The 24,341-nt window shown below is 36.9% G+C and overlaps 3 protein-coding genes and 2 long non-coding RNA genes across 5 annotated transcripts; 2 read left to right on the forward strand and 3 right to left on the reverse strand.

Annotated features, from left to right (window-relative positions):
* The first annotated feature begins 1,242 nt into the window (after nucleotides 1-1,242).
* On the forward strand, nucleotides 1,243-3,120 carry LOC132179734 (uncharacterized). The gene is made up of 3 exons (XR_009439960.1): nucleotides 1,243-1,640; nucleotides 1,790-1,852; nucleotides 2,648-3,120. It is a non-coding gene; the product is annotated as an uncharacterized LOC132179734 (long non-coding RNA).
* A 408-nt stretch (nucleotides 3,121-3,528) lies between these two features.
* LOC132176979 (uncharacterized) lies at nucleotides 3,529-4,268 on the reverse strand. Its single transcript, XR_009439704.1, has 3 exons — nucleotides 4,201-4,268; nucleotides 4,006-4,119; nucleotides 3,529-3,923 (listed from the first exon to the last, which is right to left on the reverse strand). It is a non-coding gene; the product is annotated as an uncharacterized LOC132176979 (long non-coding RNA).
* Nucleotides 4,269-4,346: 78 nt separating this feature from the next.
* On the reverse strand, nucleotides 4,347-5,279 carry LOC132178117 (protein FAR1-RELATED SEQUENCE 5-like). The gene has a single exon (XM_059590572.1). It carries the CDS (start codon nucleotides 5,277-5,279, stop codon nucleotides 4,347-4,349), a length of 933 nt encoding a protein of 310 aa, XP_059446555.1.
* Nucleotides 5,280-5,523: 244 nt separating this feature from the next.
* LOC132178118 (protein FAR1-RELATED SEQUENCE 5-like) lies at nucleotides 5,524-6,627 on the reverse strand. Its single transcript, XM_059590573.1, has one exon. It carries the CDS (start codon nucleotides 6,625-6,627, stop codon nucleotides 5,524-5,526), a length of 1,104 nt encoding a protein of 367 aa, XP_059446556.1.
* Nucleotides 6,628-8,614: 1,987 nt separating this feature from the next.
* Nucleotides 8,615-12,000, forward strand: LOC132179849 (uncharacterized). The gene is made up of 3 exons (XM_059592641.1): nucleotides 8,615-8,963; nucleotides 10,715-10,870; nucleotides 11,809-12,000. The coding sequence occupies exons 1-3, from the start codon at nucleotides 8,885-8,887 to the stop codon at nucleotides 11,934-11,936; spliced, it is 363 nt and encodes a 120-aa protein (XP_059448624.1). The 5' UTR covers nucleotides 8,615-8,884; the 3' UTR covers nucleotides 11,937-12,000.
* The last annotated feature ends 12,341 nt before the right edge of the window (nucleotides 12,001-24,341 follow it).

Here is a 24,341-nt window from a genome sequence, read left to right on the forward strand (position 1 = left end):
TTAAATAATAAATATGATTCTCTTTCGTTTTAGGGAATAAATATGATTCTCTTTCTTTTTCAAGAATAAGAAAAGTAGATAAAGAAAAAAATAATAAAATAGAAAGTGAATAGTTAAAATGTTGAGTCAGATGTATATATTTTGAAAAAGTTGTAGATAAAATAAAAAAATGTGTTGTTTAGCTAAATATGTATTAAGTCAAATGTGACTGAACCGAACCAAAAAAAAAAAAAAAAAAAAAATCATTTGGTAAAACTTTAGACGATTCCCTCGTCCTATCAAGATAGGAATTTTTTTTTTTTTTTTATTCATTATTAAATTTATATAAATGCAAAGTAGGCCTCATCAAGGATTCAAGATGGGGGATTCTTTACTTTATATATTAACTCGATGCTATACGGATTCTTCCTTTTTCTTTAATTAATTGCAAAGCCCCATGCCCATAATGATGTTTTCACTCTTTTAATTTTGCACCCTCCGGCGTTCCTTTTCACTTTTTTCATTATTTTTAACCCCAATATTAGGTAGATTTTTATTTTTTATTTTGAAATAAAACTCTTTGATTTTATCATATGTTTAGAAATCCCAAAAGAAGAACTATAGTGAACTGCTTCTTCGGATCCTCCACATTTTTTTTTTCTATCTGGACCGGATCCTCTAGAAACGAGTAGAAAAATTATTCTCTCTGAATTTGCTAAAAAGGATGAAATATCCTAAAAGTTAATGAACTTGCATAGCAACTCCTTTCCTTCTCCCTTTTCCGCTTTCCTTATTTTCAATTTTTTCAAAAATCAAATCAACATCTTTTCAGAACTTTTCTTTTTTCTTCTTAAAAATCAATATCTTATTTTATTTTTATATTACATCAATTATATTTTATTATTATTAAAAAAAAAATCACAATAAATTTATCTGTGAGCATGTGAAGCTCAACTGCCAAGAAAGTAGGGCGAACAGTCTGCGAGGAGGGAGGTCAGTTGAGAATATTTAAGTGGAAAAGTTATTGAGGCTGGTGGACCCGACGTCTTCATAGGGTAAATCGATGTCGGTCAACCATGTCACGCGTGCATTGACTTTAATTTAGTCACTAAAGGGAAATGCTAGAATGCAATATATTCCCCAGTTTTGGCCCATAAATGCCTACGTGGCATCTTTAATTTATTTTATTTTTTTAAAGTTTTCTGATGGCCAAAATATACCAAAATTTTAGTTTGAATTATTTCTCTCTCCCCGATGCCCTTCTCTCCCATTTTCCCTCGCCATCTCTCTTTTTCCCTCTGAAACTTCTCTCAACGCTCTCTCTCTCTCTCTCTCCCTCTCAGTGCTCTCTCTCTCTCAGACGGTGACGGTGACGTCGAAACTCACTGGCGTCGGTTGACTGGGTTCGAAAACGACGGTGTTTTGGGTCTGGCGGAGGTTTTGCTCAGAAGACGCCGAAGGTTTGGGTTCGGTAACGACGGAGGTTTGAGTACGACAGGGGTTTTGCCTAGAAGACGCTTGCAGTTTGGCTCTGGCTCTCTCTCAGACCACTCTATTAGATTTGGAGGTTTAGCTCTGGAAACGGCAGTTTGATTTGGGTCCCGTACACGAGCGAAGCCGAATCAAAACCTAGCTTTGTCCTCATCCAGAGTCAATCTGAGGTAATAATGTGGTAGAGCTCTTTTTTTTTTTTAAGGAGATTATCTGTTTTATTGGAGTTGCTTGGAGGTTGTTTTTTCATCTCAAATTCTCGATTGAATTCGGCTGATTGATAATGATGTGTTAATGTGTGATTTGTTTATTGTGGCAGAGCAAGTATGTGTCTGCACGGGACAAGTGACTGAATTTATTTCTGGATTCACAGGAAGTGCTGGTCAGTTTTATTTCCAAAAACAGCTTTATACCATTACGAGTGGGTTTGTTTGGAATTAAATGTAGGAATCATATAATATTGTATTCTCTTAAGACCTTAATCTAGCGTAAGTTTAGATTGTTGAAGTATTTCCTATCACAGCTCTATGAACTCCTTAGGGATGCCTTGTTCTGCCTTTTGTTGACACACAAAGGCTTTGTGTGTATCTGTTGTGCAGTATTGGTGAAAGTGCTTGATTAGACGATGATAATACGACTTTGGGGCACTTTCGTAGCATAATATAATGGATTGTCTTGATCCCCACCCCAAAAAAGATACAATGCTGATTGCCCAGTCCGATCATTGATTCAATTTCACTTTGCTTGTATATATTTGTAATTGATTTCCTTAGCTGGGTTTCTTTCAGGTTTGGCACTTATAACAATGAAGGAAGCATTTCTGTGTTTGTTATGGCTGGTTGGTAATTTTTTGGAGTAATATGTTGGTGAATTTTTGTTATTATCTGTTTTGTTCTTTAGAAACTTTTGTTGGGAATGTTTTTTGAGGTTTTTGGATGAGTTTGAGAAATTTGTGATCCGGAACGACAATTAAAAATGGTAAAGGAAGCGTTAATTAGACTAGATGTGCACAAACCCTTATTAGAACTTACATCAATAGTTATTGAAGATTCTTGTGCACTCCCACGTATTTGAGTGATGTCCACTTTGGCTTTTTTGATGAAAACAAATCTCTTGAAATTTTGTTATATATAGATGCTTGGTGGGTGGTTTGTTAACCATTTCTCTTTCTCTTCAGGTTGCTGGGACATGAGGATCTTCAACATTCTACTATACTAGTTTTTTTGCAAACAAACAAGACCTCAAGGATGCCATGACCCCAACCAAAATTACAGAATGCCTCTCTCCATAGCATCAAGAATCATGATTGGCACATTCAAGCTTGACGTGCCCTCACAGGAGAAAGCTTGTATGATGGTTTAGGTTGGATTGCTCAGCAGGTTACCGGGAAAGCACCAAGTCGAATAATGGAAGAAATTAGGGAAACAAAGAAGAAAGAAAATTCATTTATCCCACTCATTCATGATTGTGAAGGATGAGTGATAAAAGCCACTTTTGTGTATTATCTAAACTGTAGGAGAGCTCCTTCCAAACAGATGTGTAGATTTTTTTTTTTTAGTTTTGATTTGCCCAATTGTAATGTTCTGCACAATGTAATCATTTTGCTCATATGACTATTTTGTTTCAATTCTTTTGGTCTCTTTTGGATAATCTTTCTGAGTGTTCTCATAATTGCAATGATCATTTTGATGGGAAAGGTGCTTGTATTTGCTTTTGTAAAAAAATGGAATGTGGAGGAATGGAGCAAATTCAAGTGATAAATGTACAAAATTTAAGGAAAATAAAAAATGAAGCCATAAGAAATCATAACAGCAAACATCTCACATCTGGGAGGACCATAATTTGTTTAGCTTTGCAAACCATTTAGAGAACCTGCCTTCTACATAAGCCAAAATTACAAATGCTTCCGTTTATTTCAAAAACAAAACAAAACCCATGAATGAAACAAAAAGAGAAACACCCTGGGTCAAAAATTCAATCATTTTTTTTTTTTTTGATTCAAAGCACCACAAAAAGATCTTTAAGTTAAGCTTCTAAATTAATGGGCATCATCAAAATGATCTAAACATTCACGGTTACATGAAAACACAAAATATAAAGCCAACATCAAAGGAATGACTTTGATTATACACAACAAATCAGTTGTTGGCATATTACATGATCTTGGAATAAATTACATGCATCAGACGACGGATACTTGAGAGCTCATCACTAGTGATTGTAGGCAAGTATTGTTGATGATTGAGAAAGCCATAGACTTCATTGAGGATTGGCTGTACATGCATTGCAATCATTGGGTCTGTTGGGATTATGGCATTAGCAACATCTATTATCCAACCAATTTTTTAGGGTATGTTGTTATTGATACCATATGTTAAATGCCGCAAAAGGTAAAGCAATACTATTTGGCTCAACGGAAGAGGATCTATAGATAAGACACACCGTAAATCAACCTAAAAAAAAAAACATCAATAAGAAATGGTTGCAGCAAGTATACTTCAACAAGTAACATAACATAATGATAAGGCTGCAAACCTGAGAGCATAACGAATATACAATGGGCACATCACTTATTCGTAAGGCTGCAGCGAAAGCTTCGTCATATTTGTGTTGGCTGACTAATTTTGATAACTCATTCGTTGGATTCACCTAACGCATACATGAACAAATTTAAATAAATACAAAATCATAATTAAACACATGCGAAATTGCCATATTTCAGCCAATCACCTGAGTGTTAATTAACTGGCCATGCTGATCATCAATTGTAGAAGGCAATGAAGTTTGGCAAGTGTTGGCATCATCTTGCGTTGTTTTGGAATTCTACAGTTAATAAATATTTGTGTAAAGTCTACACTTAAGTAATGATTGATTTTTCAAGTAGAAAGAAAAAAATTATGAACCTTCTTTTTTTGGACCTTCTTTATGACATTGTTGCTGCTTGATGGCTTCTTCTCTAATTGGGCTTTGTTGGCTGCTTTCTTTACAAGAGGCACTATCTTACCTTGTGATTTTTTGGACACTTTTTCTATAGCTAGTACCCTTCTTAGTGACCGTGGTCTCCCTAAACGTTTAACCTTAACAGGAGAAAGCACCTTTCCAGACTTTAAGGCACGAAATTTCTCATTTAAAATGTCAAGATTTTTCATCACTTCCATGGAATATTCCACATTTTCTAATGTATGTGATGCTAATTCTTCAAATTTCTTCAACATTCTGTCATATCTTTGGGCGCTAGAGTTACTCACAAACGTATCACAACTACTCTTAATCAAAGTATAGTTACGCTTTATATCCTTCCTCCATCTGTCAAGAATATATCTTGGTGGCAACATTGTAACTTTCTTTGTCACTAGAACTGAAATAAAATGCTTGCATAGGATGCCTCTAAATTCAAACATTGCACAAGTGCACTTCACTTCAAATTCGTCTTCAATGAAGAAAACATTAAATGTTTTGTCGATCATGTGGTTTTCATGAGGTTGACAAGTTTCAACCACTTGATAGGTAGAAATTGCACCTTCACTTCTAACAAGAGAGTTGTTACAATGCACACCTGTTGCAAACTGTTCGTGAACTTCTTTGAACTTTGCGTTTGTGTAAACATCTTGAAATTGCTTCTCTAAAGACAGATTGGTTGCACATGGAATTGTGCGATTAAAACAATCAAAATCAGAACGCGCCTCATTCTCAACCATTTTCCTCAAAGCATTATCAAATTGATCAAAAAATTCCTTTAGTGTGGTTTGTGAATGCACGTAATCATCAAAAAATGCATTCATGCTTTCACTCCGCTGCGTTGTAGTCATTCCCGCCCAAAATGTATCTTTCATATATGCTGGCACCCAAAAAGTCCGTTCACTATATAATCCAGTCAACCATGAGTTATTATGAAGCTGATAGCTCTCAATTAAAATTTTCCAATTCTCCTCAAATTCATCAACAGTGAAAGAATCATACACACAAGTATTTAAGGCGCTCTTAATGTCATTGCAATGATCATGTGCACCAAACTTTTCAAGGAATTTTCTCATAATGTGCCATAGACAATATCTATGTCGAGTTCTTGGAAAAACTATCGCAATTGCATTTTTTCATTGCCCTAGCCTGATCTGTTAAAATTGCACCTGGAGCTCGGTAATTCATGCACTTCAACCATGACTCAAACAACCAAACAAATGTATCTGTATCCTCGTTTGATAGTAGTCCTGCCCCAAAAAGTATTGACTGACCATGATGATTCACTCCTACGAAAGGAGCAAATGGCATGTCATACCTATTAGTCAAGTATGTCGTGTCAAATGTAATGACATCCCCAAAGAATTCATACGCTGCCCTACTTCGTGCATCAGCCCAAAACACATTTCGCACCCTAGCATCATCGTCCATGTCCATCACATAATAGAAGCCATCATTCATGTCTTGCATTCTTCTGAAATAATCACAAAGTGCTTGACCACCTCCTTTGCTAAGCCGAAGCTCTCTTGCCTTGGCAATAAAATTTCGACAATCTTTCTCCCCAAAGGGAACATTCTCAAACCCCCCCATTTCAACAACTAATGAGTTAAAATTCTTATTTAAACATATTCCAGATCTATCATTAAGATCAAGCCTTCTTTTTGCAGCATCATTAATATTCTTAAAACACCTTAAAAATCTTGCTTTTCTTGGGCTTACATGATGGTTATGCTCAAGTACCACTTTACTCAAATACCACGTTCCATCATCCCATAACCTTGCACAAATCCTGGCCTTACACCCAGTTCTATTAGTTGTTGGTGTTGCTTTGGAAGCATTTCTTGTGCTGCGTGTTCCTGAGCCATCGCGAATGCATGTAAGGATCATGTAATTTGGATGACCATCTGATGTCTTTTTAATCATTCTTCTTAACACACCAAAACCAACTTGTTTAGCATACTTCTTATAATATGAGATCACTTCTTCATGTGAACTAAATGTCATTGAATTTTGTGGTTCATCAACTTTGTCATCCCCATCAATCATCTCGGGTAGTACAACATTGTCTTCGTTATCATCAAACTCTTCCTCCGAATAAAGCACCAACATGTCTTCTTTATCCGCGTCATCATTTGGAATACATGTATACAAAGATTCAACTGTGCCCTCATTGTCCAAGTGTGACTTTGAAATGTCCATTTAAGAGAAGAGATGGCGATCCCAATCAATTCTACAAATGTATAATAAAATAAAAAATAAATTAAAAATTAAAAAATTAGGTCGGAGAGGACTAAAATGCATAGTATACTCTATTATTTTGCACTTTTCAATTGGTAAAACACGTGACTAAGTTAATTGCAGCTTTTAATACACTGCATTGTGCCATTAAACATGAAACAAGAATTGTGCCATTGAACATGAAACAAGACTGCTAAAAGCCCCAATCCTATCAACAAACAACATATAGATCAAAGCCAAGTTTTTAAACGCTACCCTTAAGAGCAAACCAAAGGGTTAGCATGATATAATTATAGTTATTTTCCAGACGTAAAAATAATTACATTCCTAAAAATCAAAATTACAAAATATCAAATTTGGCAATATTGACGCACTCTCCCCGTGAAGTTGTTGTGCCAAACCTAGTAGGACTTCCCAGTTCCCCCCACCTTCACTTGTCTTCCACGTTCTAATTTCGTCCACTTGTCTTCCACATTCTAATTTTTTACGATGTCAACTCCACCAATATATGATTCAAATAAGAATCTTCCTACACAAACTTAATTGTTATTGGACCAACAGAAACAAGTCTGAAGGCCAATAATACAAAACATAAAGGTATTTACAAAAGTAAAAAATAAAAAATAAAAAAATAAAGGTGAAAGTTTGAAGTTATGTTCTAATCATGGGAACATAATTTTATTTTGAGTAATATATGCTCATGGCAAAAAGAATCCTATTGATCTAACTTTGAGGGGGAACAAAAAAAGAAAAAAAGAAAAAAAAGAATCCTATTGTTCAAGCCAAGTTTTTGAACGTGCAGGCACATACTTGCTCTGCCACAACAAACAAATTACACATTAACACATCATTATCAATCAGCTGAATTCAATCGAGAATTTGAGATGAAAAAACAACCTCCAAGCAACTCCAATAAAACAGATAATCTCCTTAAAAAAAAAAGAATCCTATTGTTCAAGCCAAGTTTTTGAACGTGTAGGCACATACTTGCTCTGCCACAACAAACAAATCACACATTAACACATCATTATCAATCAGCCGAATTCAATCGAGAATTTGAGATGAAAAAACAACCTCCAAGCAACTCCAATAAAACGGATAATCTCCTTAAAAAAAAAAAAAAAAAAAAGAGCTCTACCACATTATTACCTCAGATTGACTATGGATGAGGACAAAGCTAGGTTTTGATTCGGCTTCGCTCGTGTACGGGACCCAAATCAAACTGCCGTTTCTAGAGCCAAACCTTAAAATCTAATAGAGTGGTCTGAGAGAGAGCCGGAGCCAAACCGCCAGCGTCTTCTAGGCAAAACCCCCGTCGGACTCAAACCTCCGTCGTTACCGAACCCAAACCTTCGGCGTCTTCTGAGCAAAACCTCCGCTGGACCCAAAACACCGTCGTTTTCGAACCCAGTCAACCGACGCCAGTGAGTTTCGGCGTCACTGTCACCGTCTGAGAGAGAGAGGGAGAGAGAGAGAGAGAGAGCATTGAGAGAAGTTTCAGAGGGAAAAAGAGAGACAGCGAGGGAAAATGGGAGAGAAGGGCATCGGGGAGAGAGAAATAATTCAAACTAAAATTTTGGTATATTTTGGCCATTAGAAAACTAAAAAAAAAATAATAATAATAAATTAAAGATACCACGTAGGCATTTATGGGCCAAAACTGGGGAATATATTGCATTCTAGCATTTCCTGTCACCAAAACACCCCACCTCCGCTTCTTCGCAATTTCGCAAACATCCTATCGAAAAAAGTAAAAACCAAAAATCCTCGATACTGCCACTTTATGGTCATCGTCAAAAAGTAAAAGAGGTTTGATAAAGGCACAACACAAACCCAACTTAAAACCAACTTCTCTCTTACGTGGCCTTTTTTTTATTTTTATTTTTATATTTTTTTTTAAAAGCAAATCAAAGTCTGTAAAAAACAAATTTTCAGAAATCAAAAAGTTCTCTCTCAGTCCCTCGCTCTCCCTCCTGCGCTCACCCTCTCTCCTCCGGCGAGTTCATTGGTCACCGGAAATCCCCTCTCAGTCCCTCGCTCTCCCTCCCATGCTCACCCTCTCTCTCCTCTGGCGAGTTCTTCGGCCACCGGAAATCCTCTTTCACTCCATCGCTCTCCCTCCTGCGCTCACCCTCTATCTCCTCCAGCGAGTTCTTCGACACCGGCGAAGCTGTCTGTCCGTCGCAAGGTTCTGTCCACTGTCTCTCTCACTCCGGCGATGTCTACAGCCACCGGCGAAGCTCCTGTCTCTCTCTCACTCCGGCGAAGCCGAAGGCTCTCTCTCTCCTCCACCGGTGGTAAGTAATCCCTTTCTCTCATCCACATTCAAAATCTAGGGCTTTTTGATTTATGTGTAGTGGGTGCTAGAATAGTGTATTAGATTTATGTGTATTTAGGGTTTAGATTTGCAGTAGATAGAATGATAGGTGGTTGTTTTCCTGCATTATGGCCGAATATATATTACCAAACAAAAAGTTGTTTTTGGTACTACTACTACGCTCTCTGCAAGTGATATAAGAATGTAAGCTAGAATTATCATTTTATCAAATATTGCGAATTGAACTCTTAGCACTAGCCTAATTTTAGGGAAATTTAAGTAGGCTATATATCCACCTTGATATATCAAAAAGCTCAATAATTTCTGTATAAACTACTGTCTTTGTGAAGCCCACGAGGTTTTTTTTTTTTTTTTTTTTTTCTGGATGGGGGTGGGGGAATAAAAAAGCAAAGGTATATGATTGCACAATTAAGGAATCAATGATTCAAATTGTCAGAACTACAAGGACCACCCAAAGCCAAAGAAGAAAAAATATGGCTTGAGATAGATATATGTGCGATATGTAACAAACTAACAAACAAATACAGCCCTAAGTTGAGCAGTAAGGCCTAAGAGGATTTGGAGCTAGCTCTGAACAATAGGCAAGAAGCTAATCTAAGTTAAGAGTATGGTCTTTTTTGAAATCCTAGCACATGAAGAGCGGTTCAAATCCTAGCATGACCAAAAACCCATATATATATATATATATATATATATATATATATATATATATATATATATATATAGGAAAGAAACAAAAACCATCTTTCCTGCAAAGCAAAATGCATGAAACATCTTATGTATATAAGTTTCTGGGAAGGAAGAAATAAGCTCACTTCGACGATAGACAACCATACATCATATGGTTAAACTCTACATGCAGTGGCTATATCGAAAGCTGAACCTATAAGAGCAACACACCAGGAAGTGCTTCCTATAACAACAAATTGACATATTACTGTTGGTTTTGGAAATGGCTCCATTACAAGAAGAGCTATGAGGTATACCTTATCAACATGTAACTGCTAAATGTTAATATATATTATGCTTTACCTGGAAATTATAACCGCCAGTTACACACCAACATTCAGTACTTGCAGATAGTTCAACCTTTTGAGTGCCAGAAATGGGCCTTTATAGGGTCTTTTTTGATTGCAGTGTCTGTGACAGTGAGTGAATGGAAAGCCAAGAAATACCAAAGAACATACTTCGCTGATTTTGATTGTTATAATCGCACCTGTCACCGTGAAAGTACAATTCTTTAACAGATAAGCAACATAAATTAATGAGTTATTAGAGATTGATCTAATGTCCCTAAAAGTACCTATAGCAATTCTGTCAACTACCAAGGTTTTCTACTTGCTCATCAAATTCTGTCAACTGCCACTTTATCGTCGCCTCTCTCAAGAGAAGTCTTGGAATGAAGTTCATTTTCTTTTTTCGTTTCAAGCCTATTTAAGTTCTTACTATTTGTATGCTTTTTATAGTTCACACTGCTTATACAATAATATTTTGAATTATACATTAGGTAAGTGGAAGAGTTACTCATTATAGCTGCCTAAATGGACAAGGAGGGTGAAGTTGAATCTTTGTGTACACGTATTCCAAATGATGAAGATTTTTTGGAGCAAGATTGCCCTAAAATAGGTTTGACTTTTCATCTTTTGTTTGGGTTATAATTTTGCTTTGACACACCAAGATGGCTTTTAACTTTGTATCCCTTTTTGATAGATGTGGATGAAGAAGTTGAAGAACCAAATGTCTTAAGGATCACTTGTTCAGATGAAGAGTTGGATGGGGATGAAAGTTCGAATGAAGAGTTGGATGGAGATGAAAAATTTGAAGAAACAGAGATGATCGGTGGGAATGAAAAAGTTGAAGAACCAGGTGTGTTAATGACTTTTAATTCACATGAAGAAGTTATTTCATATTATAAGGCGTATGCTATGGAAGTTGGTTTTGCTGTATTAAAAAGAGTAATTAAGAAGAATGTAGATGGTAATCCATATTACATGGTCCTGACATGCATGCGTGATGGCCAAGTAAGAAACAACAGAAGTACGGGTATAAAGACCAAATTAGCAACTAATAGAACGAAGTGTAATGCTAGGATTTGTGCGAATTTATGGGATGAGGGAACGTGGTATTTGAGTAAAGTGGTGCTTGAGCATAACCATCCTGTAAGCCCAAAAAAATAAGGTTTCATAGGTGTTATAAGAATATGAATTATGCTGCGAAAAAAAGGCTTGATCTTAATGATAGGGCTGGAATACGTTTGAATAAGAATTTTAACTCATTGGTTGTTGAAATGGGGGGGTTTGAGAATGTTCCCTTTGATGAGAGAGATTGTCGGAATTTTATTAACAAGGCAAGAGAGCTTCGGCTTGGCAAAGGAGGTGGTCAGGCCCTTTGTGATTATTTCGTAAGAATGCGAGAATTGAATGATAGATTCTATTATATGATAGACATGGATGATGATAGTAGGTTGCGAAATGTGTTTTGGGCTGATGCACGAAGTAGGGCATTGTATGAATATTATGGGGATGTCATTACATTTGACACCACATACTTGACTAATAGGTATGATATGCCATTTGCTCCCTTGGTTTTCAAAGCAATATGCTGAATCAATTTCTGCATAGATGTCCAACCACCTCCTAATGTTATTGATATTGCAGCACATTATAAAAATAACGTGCACCTCTGGCTCAAATTTTGAATAAATACACCTAGATTAACCATATTTCAGTTCCTCTTCTAGTAACGTTACCTTGCTAGCCTATACTAATGTCATTTTGTCTCTTTTCACTAATTTCTAATCAAAGGCAGAAGTATTCAACGTGCACCCATGATACCTAATGCTTATCAATCTGGAGCATATCATATTTGTTACAGTTTGGGGGGAGCTTGTAACTGTACTTATGTATTGATTTCTTTTGTTCTCTTTGCTTGAAGAATATTGATTAGATGATTTGTCCTTGATTGTGCAATTTGGTTGTCAAGGATCTCTTGTAAGTCCCACGATCATAACATTGTGATTAGTGATCTGATTATGTTGTGCTTGAAAACCATTAATTTAAATATATGATTAACTACTTGAATTAGATCCAAAAATAAAAAATAAAATTACTGTTTATTGAAGTTTTACAACCCACAAAGCAAAATTGGACTTTGATATCAGATTTATGCTCTACCGGAGCTAACTCTATCTAATGTACCCATAGGGTTCGTATCACATGGATTTATAGTACACATTTCAAAATTAAACATTTGCATTAGAAATTAAACGTTTGGAATACACATTTCCAACACAACTCCAACATTTGCATTACAAATTAAAAAAAACTAATACAAATCTTCATGGCAGCCGTTTATAGTACACATTTCCACCATTACATGCACCACAAAAGTGGTTCTCGTTATCAATGGGTATCCAATCAAAGGCCGTTGCACCATTAGTGTATTAGTCTTCAGACTCCATTACAGCACTCATTTGTCCAAATAGTCTTCAGACTCACTTTCATTAACCTGGAATTTGAACATAATAAAGCAATGATTAAAAAAAAAAAATAACTGGCAAAAAAATGCTAACCCTTTATTTTCCAGTGCATAGGGACACCTGCAAACAATTGCATTTCAAATTCTAGGGGTTCCTACCTACAACACAAACAACTGAAGTTGAGAGAAGTTTTTGAGAAAGGTAATCAAAGAGCAAGATCAAGCTGATAATATAGTGTTAATTTCCGAGGTTCATAAATTTATTGTTGTTGCCAAACCTGCAAACGCAAGCTTAATTGCTACAATCCAGCCATTACCTCAATTCAAACAAACAGAACTCTCAACATATTACTCCAAGGCAAAGTTCTACACATGAGAACACATTTGAGCAATTAGTAATTATCAACACGCTTTACAACTTTCTGTCATGAAGCATGATCACACACTAGTCAAAACTTGGACTCGTCCAACCAATCTTACGAAAGGCAGAAAAGGGGAAGTTTGTCCCAAATGCAAATCCACTAAAGAAAAAATGTAGCCCTTGTCACCTGCAAACAAGTTTTTTTTTTTTTTGATAAGTAGCCCTTGTCAATTGCTCCTAAAAGACATATGTCAAAGAGGATATGAAAAGGTAGAAATGAGCAATCATGATTGATCCCACCGCTAATAGAATCCAATGAAAAAGTCACATGCTAAAAAACAGCCCAACAAGATAATTTAATAAAGAACAAGAAGGAATTCTTTCACTTTGAGGAGCAGGGAGAAGACAATATTGTTCTTTGTGGAATTTGTCAGAGCTGTTCTATTCCTGCTCCGCTTGGCCGTGCCAAATGAAATTTTCTCTTTGTTCCTTTAGAATCTGATTCAGATCCCCCCACATCAGAGCTTGCTGTTTTCTAGGTTTGCAATTTTTTTTTTTTTTTTTCATTTGTGTCCATCTTTTTCTTATGATTAGGGGTTTCTTTGGTATACTTGCATCCCTCTGAGCTTTTAATGAAAATGATTTACTTATAAAAAAATCTGATTCAGATCACTATAGGGTTCATTCATAATCACATTTGTTAAAATAGTTAATCATCTCTCAACCCACCAGCTTGATACTGAGTTTTGGAGCTGGGTTTCCTGCTTCTTACTGGGATCTAATAGGAGTTATTTCTATAAAGCATTTCCAAGTTTTGGAGTTAGAAGCTGCTAATATTGTACCAAGAATTCTGAATATCTTTCTCGTCCACAACACTTGCAAAATATTTTCCATCCAGCATTAAATATTGCAAAGTTTTTTATTTCTTTACTTGGACTCCTAGATGGATAAGGGCCAGATTTTCAAAGTTATTACTGGCACAACAGCATCAGAATTTTAGTTATGAACAGAGCCTAAACTACATGCTTTCAACTGTTTGCAAATTTTCAATCCAGAGGAGGTGCCTGACCTCGATAAGAGAATTTTTGATTGTTCAACCAAGCCTTAAAGATAAATATTAGAACAAATCCTCATATTTCGAAGGTCCTTTGTATTGTTGAATAGGTTTTGAATCTACCCCAACGACCACTAGGTGCAACAGAAACCTTTTGTCCTAGTTGTGATAGAAGAGACAGATATTTGAGCTGGCATTCGACTATCTATCAAACCCTACTTCAATTTACATGACATAGAATGAAATCATGGTTTAAATACACTTCCATTTTTCTTCAATTTTTTCATATATCTCTTCCTAAGATTCCTACACCTCAATTTCACTAACACTGATATTTCTCCATTGAGCTCTGGCTCAAATGACACTTTCTCCCCGCAAAGAATGGGATTGAGGATGAAGCGATGGTTCAAGACCCATGGGTGCATGCGTAACTTATCATGAAAAAACACTCATATTTCTCTCAAAATCTCACATAAGATGTGTAACCCACCTAAACAACAACACTACCACCACCAACAACAATAAATTTGGGACACACTCAAGCTGCCTTGCTTCGGACAGAGTTGGGTCCTTCATAATTGAATCCCAGACCCCAATTCCAAATCTGTACTTTTCTTAACTGAATTCAAATTCACTAAACCCCAAATCCAAAACAATAACAAAACAGCCAAGCAAAAATTTTCTTTCAAATTCCATATAATTGAAAACTCAAATCAACACCCATTTCACCTCAACGGATTCTCCCTCAGCTCGCTTGAACCGGGCGTCTTCTTTCCCAATCTCCTCTACCCTTCTCTTCCTCCCCACCTCCTTTGCCACAGGATCTTCAACTTCCGCCACCACCTTTGCCGCCGCCACACCATTCCCGTTCACATACTTCACGAAGCTCCCATTCTCACTCTCAGACACACCCACACCGCCATTCGAGTACACGCCATACCTCGAACTCGAACCACCAGCAGCTCCATTCCCATTCAATTCCTTGATCACTCGCCTTTCCCTCTCTTCCATTGCCACACCTTCCTCATTCACAGCCCTAATTCGAGTCTAATAGTAAGACTGTGCCTCCGACTTCTACACAAAGAATGCTTACAGAAACAAAGCCGGCGCAGATACTATATGGCCATTTGGACACCAATTGCATGCAAAATAATCAATCCCATTACCATTCATATGAAAAATCCAAGCAAGTAATATGAAATAAACAGTTTCATTTACAAGAAGATGGCAGTACAAGAACAGAAATTCTTCAAAGAACAGAAATCTAAACCCTAAATACACAGAAATCTAAACCCTAAATACACAAAAATCTAAACCCTAAATCGAAACTCTAAATACACTAAAGCCCTATTATGTTCGAAATTCTTCAAAGCTCTATTCTTCAATGCTTCGAAATTTCACCATGAAATTCAAACCAAAAACTATTTTTCTAGGGCATGAACAAACACAGCCTCAACCAACGAAAAAAGAAATAAAAACCCTTACCCAATAATGTTCAAAAAACAGCAGCCAATAGTGTGCAAAAATCTGAACACACAGAAATCTAATACACTATTCTAGCAGGCAAAAGTGTTCAAAAAGCCCAAGATTTTGCACGTGGAGGAGAGAGGGATTACTTACCGCCGGTGGAGGAGAGAGAGAGCCTTTGGCTTCGCCGGAGTGAGAGAGATAGGAGCTTCGCCGGTGGCTGTAGACGTCGCCGGAGTGAGAGAGACAGAGACGGAACCTTGCGCCGGAGTGAGAGAGACAGGAGCGACATACGGACAGCTTCGCTGGTGGCCGAAGAACTCGCCGGAGGAGAAAGAGGATGAGCACGGGAGGGAGAGCGAGAGACTGAGAGGATTTTTGGATTCTGAAAGGGGAAAAGACGATGTGTATGGTTTAAAATTCAAACTTTTAATTTTTTTTTTTAAAAATGACACGTAGGAGAGAAGTAGGAGAGAAGTTGGCCTTACGTTGGGTTTGTAGCTTTAACATTTTCCAAAGTAAAAGGAAAGTAAAAACCACCTTCATCGTGAGCTGCACGTTATTGCTAAAAAGAAAGAGGAAAGGGGAGCGGTCGAGTGCTCATCGACCTCGTACTTTGTCTCTCTCACTTTTATGGGTTTGTGGGTTGGGGGGGTGCGCTTTTGAAAATAAAAAATGAATATTGAAGATAGAATACATTTTTTATGGGTTTGTGGGTGGGTAGGGGGGCGCTTTTACGAATAAAAAATGAATATTGAAGATAGAATAAATTTTTTATGGGTGAGTGAGGGAGGCGCGCTTTTTTGAATAAAAAATGAATATTGAAGATAGAATAAATTTTTATTTAAATAAAATTGAGTACAATTTAGAGAGTTTATTATTTACTATTTTTGTCTTTTGCATAGCTATTAGTTAAACTAGAAAAATTGAGTTTTTAGCCAAATTTTAATTAATTAATAAAGAGTTTATAGATAATGCTCTTAGCGACAATTCTTTGTGGTTGTAATTGTCATTGCATTTAAGGTCACAAATAATTAATTTTTTTAAAATACTATTTTAATTAGTAAACGAAATATTCATATATAAGTTTATAAAATATTTACAATGTTTCACTATTTATTTGATATTTCACAATATATCATTGTAACAATTACAATATTGTCCAACAGAATATATATATATATATATATATATAGACTACAGTGGGTTCATTATCCCGATAAAAAAAAAAAAAATCAATGACTTAATAGAATAATTCTATAAATCACTTTATCATTCTCCTCCCATGTGCCGATTCTATGTGGCACATGAAATCGGGGGATGGGAGGAGGATGAGGAAAAGGTGTCTAAAATTAGTCGGGTTGAGTATGGTAAAACCGTGAAAGGAAGAATAGGGTGAGAGATATGGGGAGTTTCAGAAGATGGAAGGAAGGAGTCACAGAAAATTTAGGGATACAACTGAAAGGAGAAGGGAAGAGTGTTGACAGGGGGCGTAAAGCTTGATGAAGGGAAAATGAAGGGCGTGGATGAAAGTAGCGTAAAAGAGTTGTCATAGCTAGCTGCAGGTAATGTGGCAGGTGTTCAAGGTTGTTTAGACATTCCTATAATTGTTCTATCATTACAGGGGTAAAATGAATCAATGGTTGCTCGAGTATTTTAGAAAGCCACAAAAGTTAATTAATTGGTATTTGGTAATAAATCTTTTATGAAGAGAAGAGATGAATACCAAGTTAATAACAATTTGGGGTCAAAATTAGAATTTAAAAACCTAAATGAACTTTATTTTCTAATTCAGAAATCTGTTTACATGCATGTCGTGTCGTTCATCTTCTATTATGCATCAAGCAGTATCATTAAAAATGTCTGATAGATCCCGCAACAAGACGCTCAAATGCATGAGCGTACCTTATCAAAATCAAGTAAAGTTCCCATTTCGAAATACACGTTAAGTCATTTTTGTTCTTTGGATCTATTGGATAGGCATAGGCATAACATCCTGCAAGATCTTGATCTTTGAATCCTCGGTAGCTAGCATTCATATTTTTCTTCTCCCTTCATTTCGAAAAATTTACTACAATAATTAGTTGTCTATATACGGAACCCTGAGGATGGGTAACTGAGATAGGAGAGTAAAATTGGGGTCTAATAATGCGTATGGTACCAAATAAAGTGATGTAGCCTATAATATAGTGTAGTGTGCAAATACGTAATCATTCCCACGAGGATTGCTAAATTTTGTCTAAAATAAATTCCCAAAGTAAAATAAAACAAAATATTGGGTTTGAGTTGATAATGAAAAAAAGGTAGAGCTTTGATATCCACCACTAATTACATTTCGATAATATGTCAATATTCCAATGTTTTGATCATGATATATATATATATATATATCTAATATTTGTCAACCTAAGGGCATGGGTGTATACCTTAAGGAAAGCATATATTCTGTGAAAATCGACAAATACATGAGGCCTAGGGTAAGGGTGTATACTCCCGATTCCCCATGTTGAATAACCCAAGAACCCGGTGTGGATTACTTTTGTTATTTATGTTAAACTCGAGACTCGATCATCCAAGTTGATTTAACTAACTAGTCCATTCCACATGCATATGTTGATCAAGCACAAACATATGAGGAATTGATGAATGCAGGCATTAATCAAGTTAAATATCACAACATGATCATCACAAGGACGCCAATATTGAATATCAACTAAACATAACTAAGGCTTTAATCTAGCCCTACTAAATAAATTAGTTACACATAATAAAAATAAAACTAAAAGAGAAAAGGGAAAGAAAGAACTGAAAGGAAGCCTCCAATTCTTCTCCCCACAGTTGTGTCTTTTCCAGCTTAATTATTCTCAAGGTTTAGAGGTCTATTTATAGGGCTTTAGAAGTCCTTGTTACACTAGTAAACCTAAGAAATTCGTAGGGTTTTAGTCCTATTACAAGTGGGACTTGGAAAACCCTAATATGGAAGGAAAGGGAGTCAGTCCGCAGCTTCTAGAATTCTCCAGCGCACAGGTGCGATCGATCGCAACCTGTGTGTGATCGATCGCAACCCGTGTGCGATCGATCACACTACCAGAAACTCAAACTTTTCCAAAATTCTCTTTTTGAGCCAAAATCTTCCATATTTACTTCATTTTCTTCCAAAAGCCTACAAAAGCATGGGAAACACATAAAGAAACTAAAATGGCATGAATTAACTAAAACTAAAGGATTAAAACATGTAAGTTAAGGCCTAGAAATGTAAATATTTTAGCACTTAACATGAGTAAATTACAAGAAGAAACATACTCAACACTCAAGAAAGACAAAAAGTCGAAGTTATGCTTTGAACGGCACCTCCCATTGTATTTTTACAAGAGAAAATAATAAGATAAATACTAGAAATCATAGGGTTTCGGTGCTGCCAGGTCAGCTCTATTGCCGAAACCCTAGGGCATTCAGTGCTGTGCTCGAGCATAGATGCGCTCAAGCGTAGTGCTGTGCGCTCGATCCGAACTTCCCAAAAATGCACTTTTTTATTCCTTGGATCTTTCACAATAATACCATAGTTTTCCTTTAGGAACCTGCAAAACACTCAAAACATCAAAACTAACAAAAACATCATAAAATAATATGGCTAAAGGCTTAGCAAATGCAAATTAATAGGTCCAAATATGCAATATTTGGCACTCAACATTCGACATAGAGATTCAGGATAAGAAGGGTTCCGAAAATGTGGTAGCGGATCATTTATCTAGATTGGTAGTGGATTTCACTGAGGACTGAGGATGCCATTCCCATTTCTGAGACCTTTCCTGATGAGCAATTGATGCACATTGCTCACAATCATGAATGATGGTTTGCTGATATAGTAAACTATCTTGTCACCGGCCAAATGCCTTTGCAATGGGGGTAGCAAGATAAGTCCAAGTTTATGGCCATGGTGAAGTACTTTTTCTAGGACGATCCTTATGTTTTGAAGTATTGTTCCGATCAGATCATTAGGAGGTGTATACTTGAAGATGACCAATCCAATGTCATCTCCTTTTGTCATGATCATTCCTATGGAGGCCATTTCGGTGCACGGAAGACTGCTGCAAAGATTTTGTAGTGCGGATTTTATTGGCCTACTGTTGTGCAAATATCTACCTAAACTAATAGGTGAATAAATGTACGTTTTAACTTGCAAGTGCACAAGATCAAACGATAGTATAGTGCGGCAAATGGTTTGCTGATATAGTAAACTATCTTGTCACCGGCCAAATGCCTTTGCAATGGGGGCAGCAAGATAAGTCCAAGTTTATGGCCATGGTGAAGTACTCTTTCTGGGACGATCCTTATGTTTTCAAATATTGTTCCGATCAGATCATTAGGAGGTGTATACCTAAAGATGACCAATCCAATGTCATCTCCTTTTGTCATGATCATTCCTATGGAGGCCATTTCGGTGCACGGAAGACTGCTGCAAAGATTTTGTAGTGCGGATTTTATTGGCCTACTGTTGTGCAAATATCTACCTAAACTAATAGGTGAATAAATGTACGTTTTAACTTGCAAGTGCACAAGATCAAACGATAGTATAGTGCGGCAAATACGAGATCATTCCCACGAGGATTGTTGATTTTGCTTAGAATTGATTTTCCGAATTAAAATACCAAATTTGTCACGAAATTGATGTAATGAAAAAGAAATAAAGATAAATGAAAAGGTAGGGCTTTGATATCCACCACTACCACTAATCATACTCAAATAATATAACAATATGCTAAAGTTCCAATCATACCAAGATTACTTAATGTTTGTCATCCTAAGGGCATGGGTGTATACTCCTTAAGCTATTAACCTTCTCAGCAACGAATTAGACATAGATGTCTACTTTAATTCTGTTCTTTCCTAAATTATTTAGCATGGGTATCTACTAAGTTGTTCTTTAAGAAAGCATAATTCTATGAAAATCGACAAACACATGAAGCCTAGGGCATGGGTGACACTCCCGGTTCCCCATGTTGATTAATCCAATAACCCATGATGAGATTCTTTTGTTACTCTATTAAGCCCAGGACTCAGTCATCTAAATTGACTTAAATAACAAATTCATACCACATGCATATGTTGATCAGACACATTTATATGAGGAATTCAATAAAGTAGGAAATAATCAAGTTAAGCATCACAATATGATTGTAGCAAAGGCTGCAATATTGAAATATTAAAGCGACATGATTAGGGCTTCAATCTAGCCCTACTAAAGTATTTAGTTACACATAATCAAAATAAAGGGAAAAGAAAGAACCCAAAATGACTCCTGGAAGTAGCCTCCAAATTCTCCTCTCTGAAATTGTCTCTCTAATTCTCCCATTTTCTAAGAGGCTTAAAGGTCTATTTATAGGGTTAGGAAAACCCTAGAGGTCCGTAGAAACCCTAGTAAAATCAAAGGTCTAATTCCTAGTCCAATTAGGACTTGGAAAACCCTAGATGATGTGGAGAAGGCTCTTTTTGAAACTGGGCGCTCGGGTGCGCTTGATCACAAGTATAGTGCGTTTGATTGCTGGTAATCTTTGCTCTTGGGAGCTCGAGCCAAGGTGTAGTGTGCTCAAGCACATTGCACCTGGCTGCTTCCTCTTGATCCAAGACTTCACTACACCTGGATGCTTCCTCTTAATCCAAGACTTCTAGCTTTTTTCCTATTTTATCCTTTATGCTCGAACTTTCTAGAAATGCTTCATTTTCTTCCAAAAACCTATAAAACACAGAAAACACAAAAAAGAAATAAAATAGCACAAAATAACAAAACTAAGAAGTTAACAAATGTAAATTACGGAGTTAAAATATGAAACTATTGCTAGTCCCTTAGCAATATGAAACTAAAAACTAAATGAAAAATAAAAAACAAAAAACAAAAAGATAAATCCTTCTTTCGTGGGATGTACAATTATATTTAGCGTATGCAACAAGCCTTTTAAACCTCTAGGCATTCCCTAGAGGACGAGTGAAGTCTCGTGAGGGTTTTCCAAGAATGTTATCCACAAATATTATGCAAAGTTCATGTTATCCAAAAATTGAAGTATCACTCAAAATTATGATTTTCATTCATTAGCAAGCTTAAAAAAATAAACTCCAACTTCACAATGAATTGAAATTTTAGAGTTTAATCACTTACAATAGGCAGGCTAAGGCATCACAAGTTCAAAACAGTGTAAAGTGAACTAGCACATAAAAATGAAGCTTCCAATTATTTCCAATGTGCAATGTCTCAATATCTCAAAGTTCAATGAAATTCCCATCAGAATGAATAACTATGGCATAACTTTTTTTTTTTTTTTGGTCAAGCTGTGCAATGTTTGATTCCCTTAAGCTTTCGAATTGACCCATGCAACAAGTGTTAAGTCAATGACTTCCAAACCAGGTGGTTTTAGGGCATTAGGTGTAAAGACACCCGTAAGGACGTACTAGCTTGAGTGAAAAAGGCTACGAAACCGAACTAGCCATCAAATCAAAATTTTCACCTTTTGACATGAACATTCATTGCTTAATGAGGCAAGAGGTCTAGTTACTTAGTGAAAAACTTATCAATGATCATCATTTTTTTTTCTCTTTTTTTTTTTTTTTTTTTTTTTTTTTTTTTTTTTGAATTATGCCAAAGTATCCATCTAACAAGTCTCCCAGCTTACTCATGACATGTAAACATACACAACATATTCTCATGTCATACCCCACAAATTATGTGCTTGTGTCAGATCAAATCAAATATGAGAATTCTCAAATGCCTAAAGTAAGTAACTAAACTTAAAAGCTCTATCATCAGATCATGTTTTCAAAATTTTAAGCTCACCAATGAAATCAAATCACAATTTTTTTTTTTTAATAAATGGGACAAAGTGTGTGTAAATGTCTCTCATAGCCCCAAACTTAAATTACACGTTGTCTCTAATGTGTGTATAACATGGAAATATATTACCTTGGATATGGAAAAATTGGCTGGAACAGGCATGGCTCGTAGCACATCCCCAAACCTGAACGGAAGCACACTTGTCCTTAAAAAACAAAACACTAAAATAACAATGGCAAACAAAAATATATAAAAAAAAAAAAAAAAATGAAAGACAAATAAAGAAATAAAAAAGGATATGATATGGGGTGCCTCCCATGGGCAGAAGATGATGCCCCTAAAGCAGGTGGCAATCGTGCTAGTAAGGACTGCACCAATTCTTCTTGTTTTGCTAATCTTTGTTCTACTAGGAACTTATCCTCCCGGGCCTCCCTTCTTTGATCAGCCAGCTTATACCAGAGGAATGCGAACTCATCACAGATAAATTGATATTGTGAAATGCCCATGGTAATGGTCTCCTGCTCCTCCACTTGCTCAGCTTCAGGTTCATCTACGTCCATATGCTCCGCCTTTTCCACTCTCTCTCCCTCAGCTGCTGGTGCCCAAGGTACCCTTGGTATGTGTGAGTAGCTTTGGTTTCACTGGATTCTGCCAAATTGCGGGTGCCTCTTGATAGGTCCGTCTGCTAACGTGCCCTTAATACCCTTTTTTCGGAGTATATGAGTGAGTAAAAATGGGAAGGGTAATCCCCATGTGTTGGTATTTTCAGCTCCTCCTACATGCACTCCCTCCCAAAACTTGTGCATCTGGCTCCAAATGATGTCTAGAATGGAGTACCAATAGCCTTTGTGAAAGGCATAGAGTGCAATGAGAAAGTGGCCTCGTCTTTGAATCTTGTGCCCGAAAGGACACACATTACGATGCAGGATGAAGTCCACTAACCAAAGTTGTGATGGAAGCTTGGCCTTGCTGCCACTGTATCGCCGTAGTGTTCCTCACACATGTCTTCAATAATATCTGAAACAATGAATGTGGAGGTACAAGCTTCAAACTAATCTTCCGATTGGGGACACTCATGATGGCATTAAAGAGATGCGTCAATGTCTGCAGTAGTTATCCCAATGTCGACGCCCTTAACAGATGAAGAGAGGACTCTTGGCTCATTGCAGTCGTACGTGAGGTACTCATAGAATTGTGTGATCAGGTTCTTGTAGGCAGTTGAGGTAACTAGCTTGAACAATCTCTTCAACCCATAGTGTTTGAATTTTTCGACTGCTCATTGAGTAGCTTCAAAGTTTTTGAAGTCATCTTCGATTGCAAAGGAAGTCACCAACATGAGCTTCCATTCCTCAAAAGTGGACTAGGGTGAAGCAGCCTTCGCCATAGAGGCTTGAGAAGAGGTGGTTTGAGTTCCATAGGGCTGAGAGGACGAAGATCGCCCTCTAGGCATTATGCAAATTGGTTCAGGCTTTTCGCCAAGCAGGCGGTGTACATTCCCAAAACCAAGTGGTGTAACCATGTTAAAAATGGCTCCAACCCCCTGCAAAACAAGAGAAAACCAACATAGAGACAATCCGTGTGTGGAGAAACACCCACGGTTGTCTAAATACAAAAAAAAAAAAAAAAAAAAAAAAAACTTGGGAAATGGAGAAATGGGTTAGGGGAGAAAAATTTGGAGGCAAAAAATGGGGGAAAACAGGGTTGGGGGTGCAGTGGTATGCAAGAGATGGTGGGGTGGCGTTCGGTGGTGCAATGGCAGTGCAGATAGACTGGTGATGGGGCTGGGCGGTGCTGTGTGTGCAGTGCAGAGAAGTTGGTGATGCAAAGAAGGGGCATTAGTGTGTCATGGCGCAAAGAGAACTGATGTTGGGGAAAGAAGAAAGTGACCTAAAAATAGGTCACGTGCGCCTTTGGTCGAGTGTGCTCGATCACACTATGAGGTGTACTTAATTGCACTCGTGCAGAGGGTATGTGCTTTGCTCGCGCAAGGGCACACAGGCGGAACTGCGCTCAAGCGCAGACAAGGCGCGATCAAGCGTAGTCATGTAGAACATAATTGTGAGTGTAAGTGATTGAACAGATGTGCTCGAGCCTACCCGGGGTGAGCTCGATCGCAGGCCTGTGTAGAACAGAAACAGAATTAACGAGGAAGCAA

The sequence above is a fragment of the Corylus avellana genome, chromosome ca4, assembly GCF_901000735.1.
Source record: "Corylus avellana chromosome ca4, CavTom2PMs-1.0".
In the NCBI taxonomy this organism is placed as follows: Eukaryota; Viridiplantae; Streptophyta; class Magnoliopsida; order Fagales; family Betulaceae; genus Corylus; species Corylus avellana.

What these genes read in the sequence shown, in the direction of transcription:
- LOC132178117 (XM_059590572.1), bottom strand. Translation starts at nt 5,279, where the DNA reads ATGACTACAACGCAGCGGAGTGAAAGCATGAATGCATTTTTTGATGAT.
- LOC132178118 (XM_059590573.1), bottom strand. Translation starts at nt 6,627, where the DNA reads ATGGACATTTCAAAGTCACACTTGGACAATGAGGGCACAGTTGAATCT.
- LOC132179849 (XM_059592641.1), top strand. Translation starts at nt 8,885, where the DNA reads ATGTCTACAGCCACCGGCGAAGCTCCTGTCTCTCTCTCACTCCGGCGA. An exon ending in CTCTCTCTCCTCCACCGGTG is followed by an intron (nt 8,964 to 10,714) that starts GTAAGTAATCCC and finishes CCTTTTTGATAG; the next exon opens with ATGTGGATGAAGAAGTTGAA. An exon ending in TGAAAAAGTTGAAGAACCAG is followed by an intron (nt 10,871 to 11,808) that starts GTGTGTTAATGA and finishes TTCTAATCAAAG; the next exon opens with GCAGAAGTATTCAACGTGCA.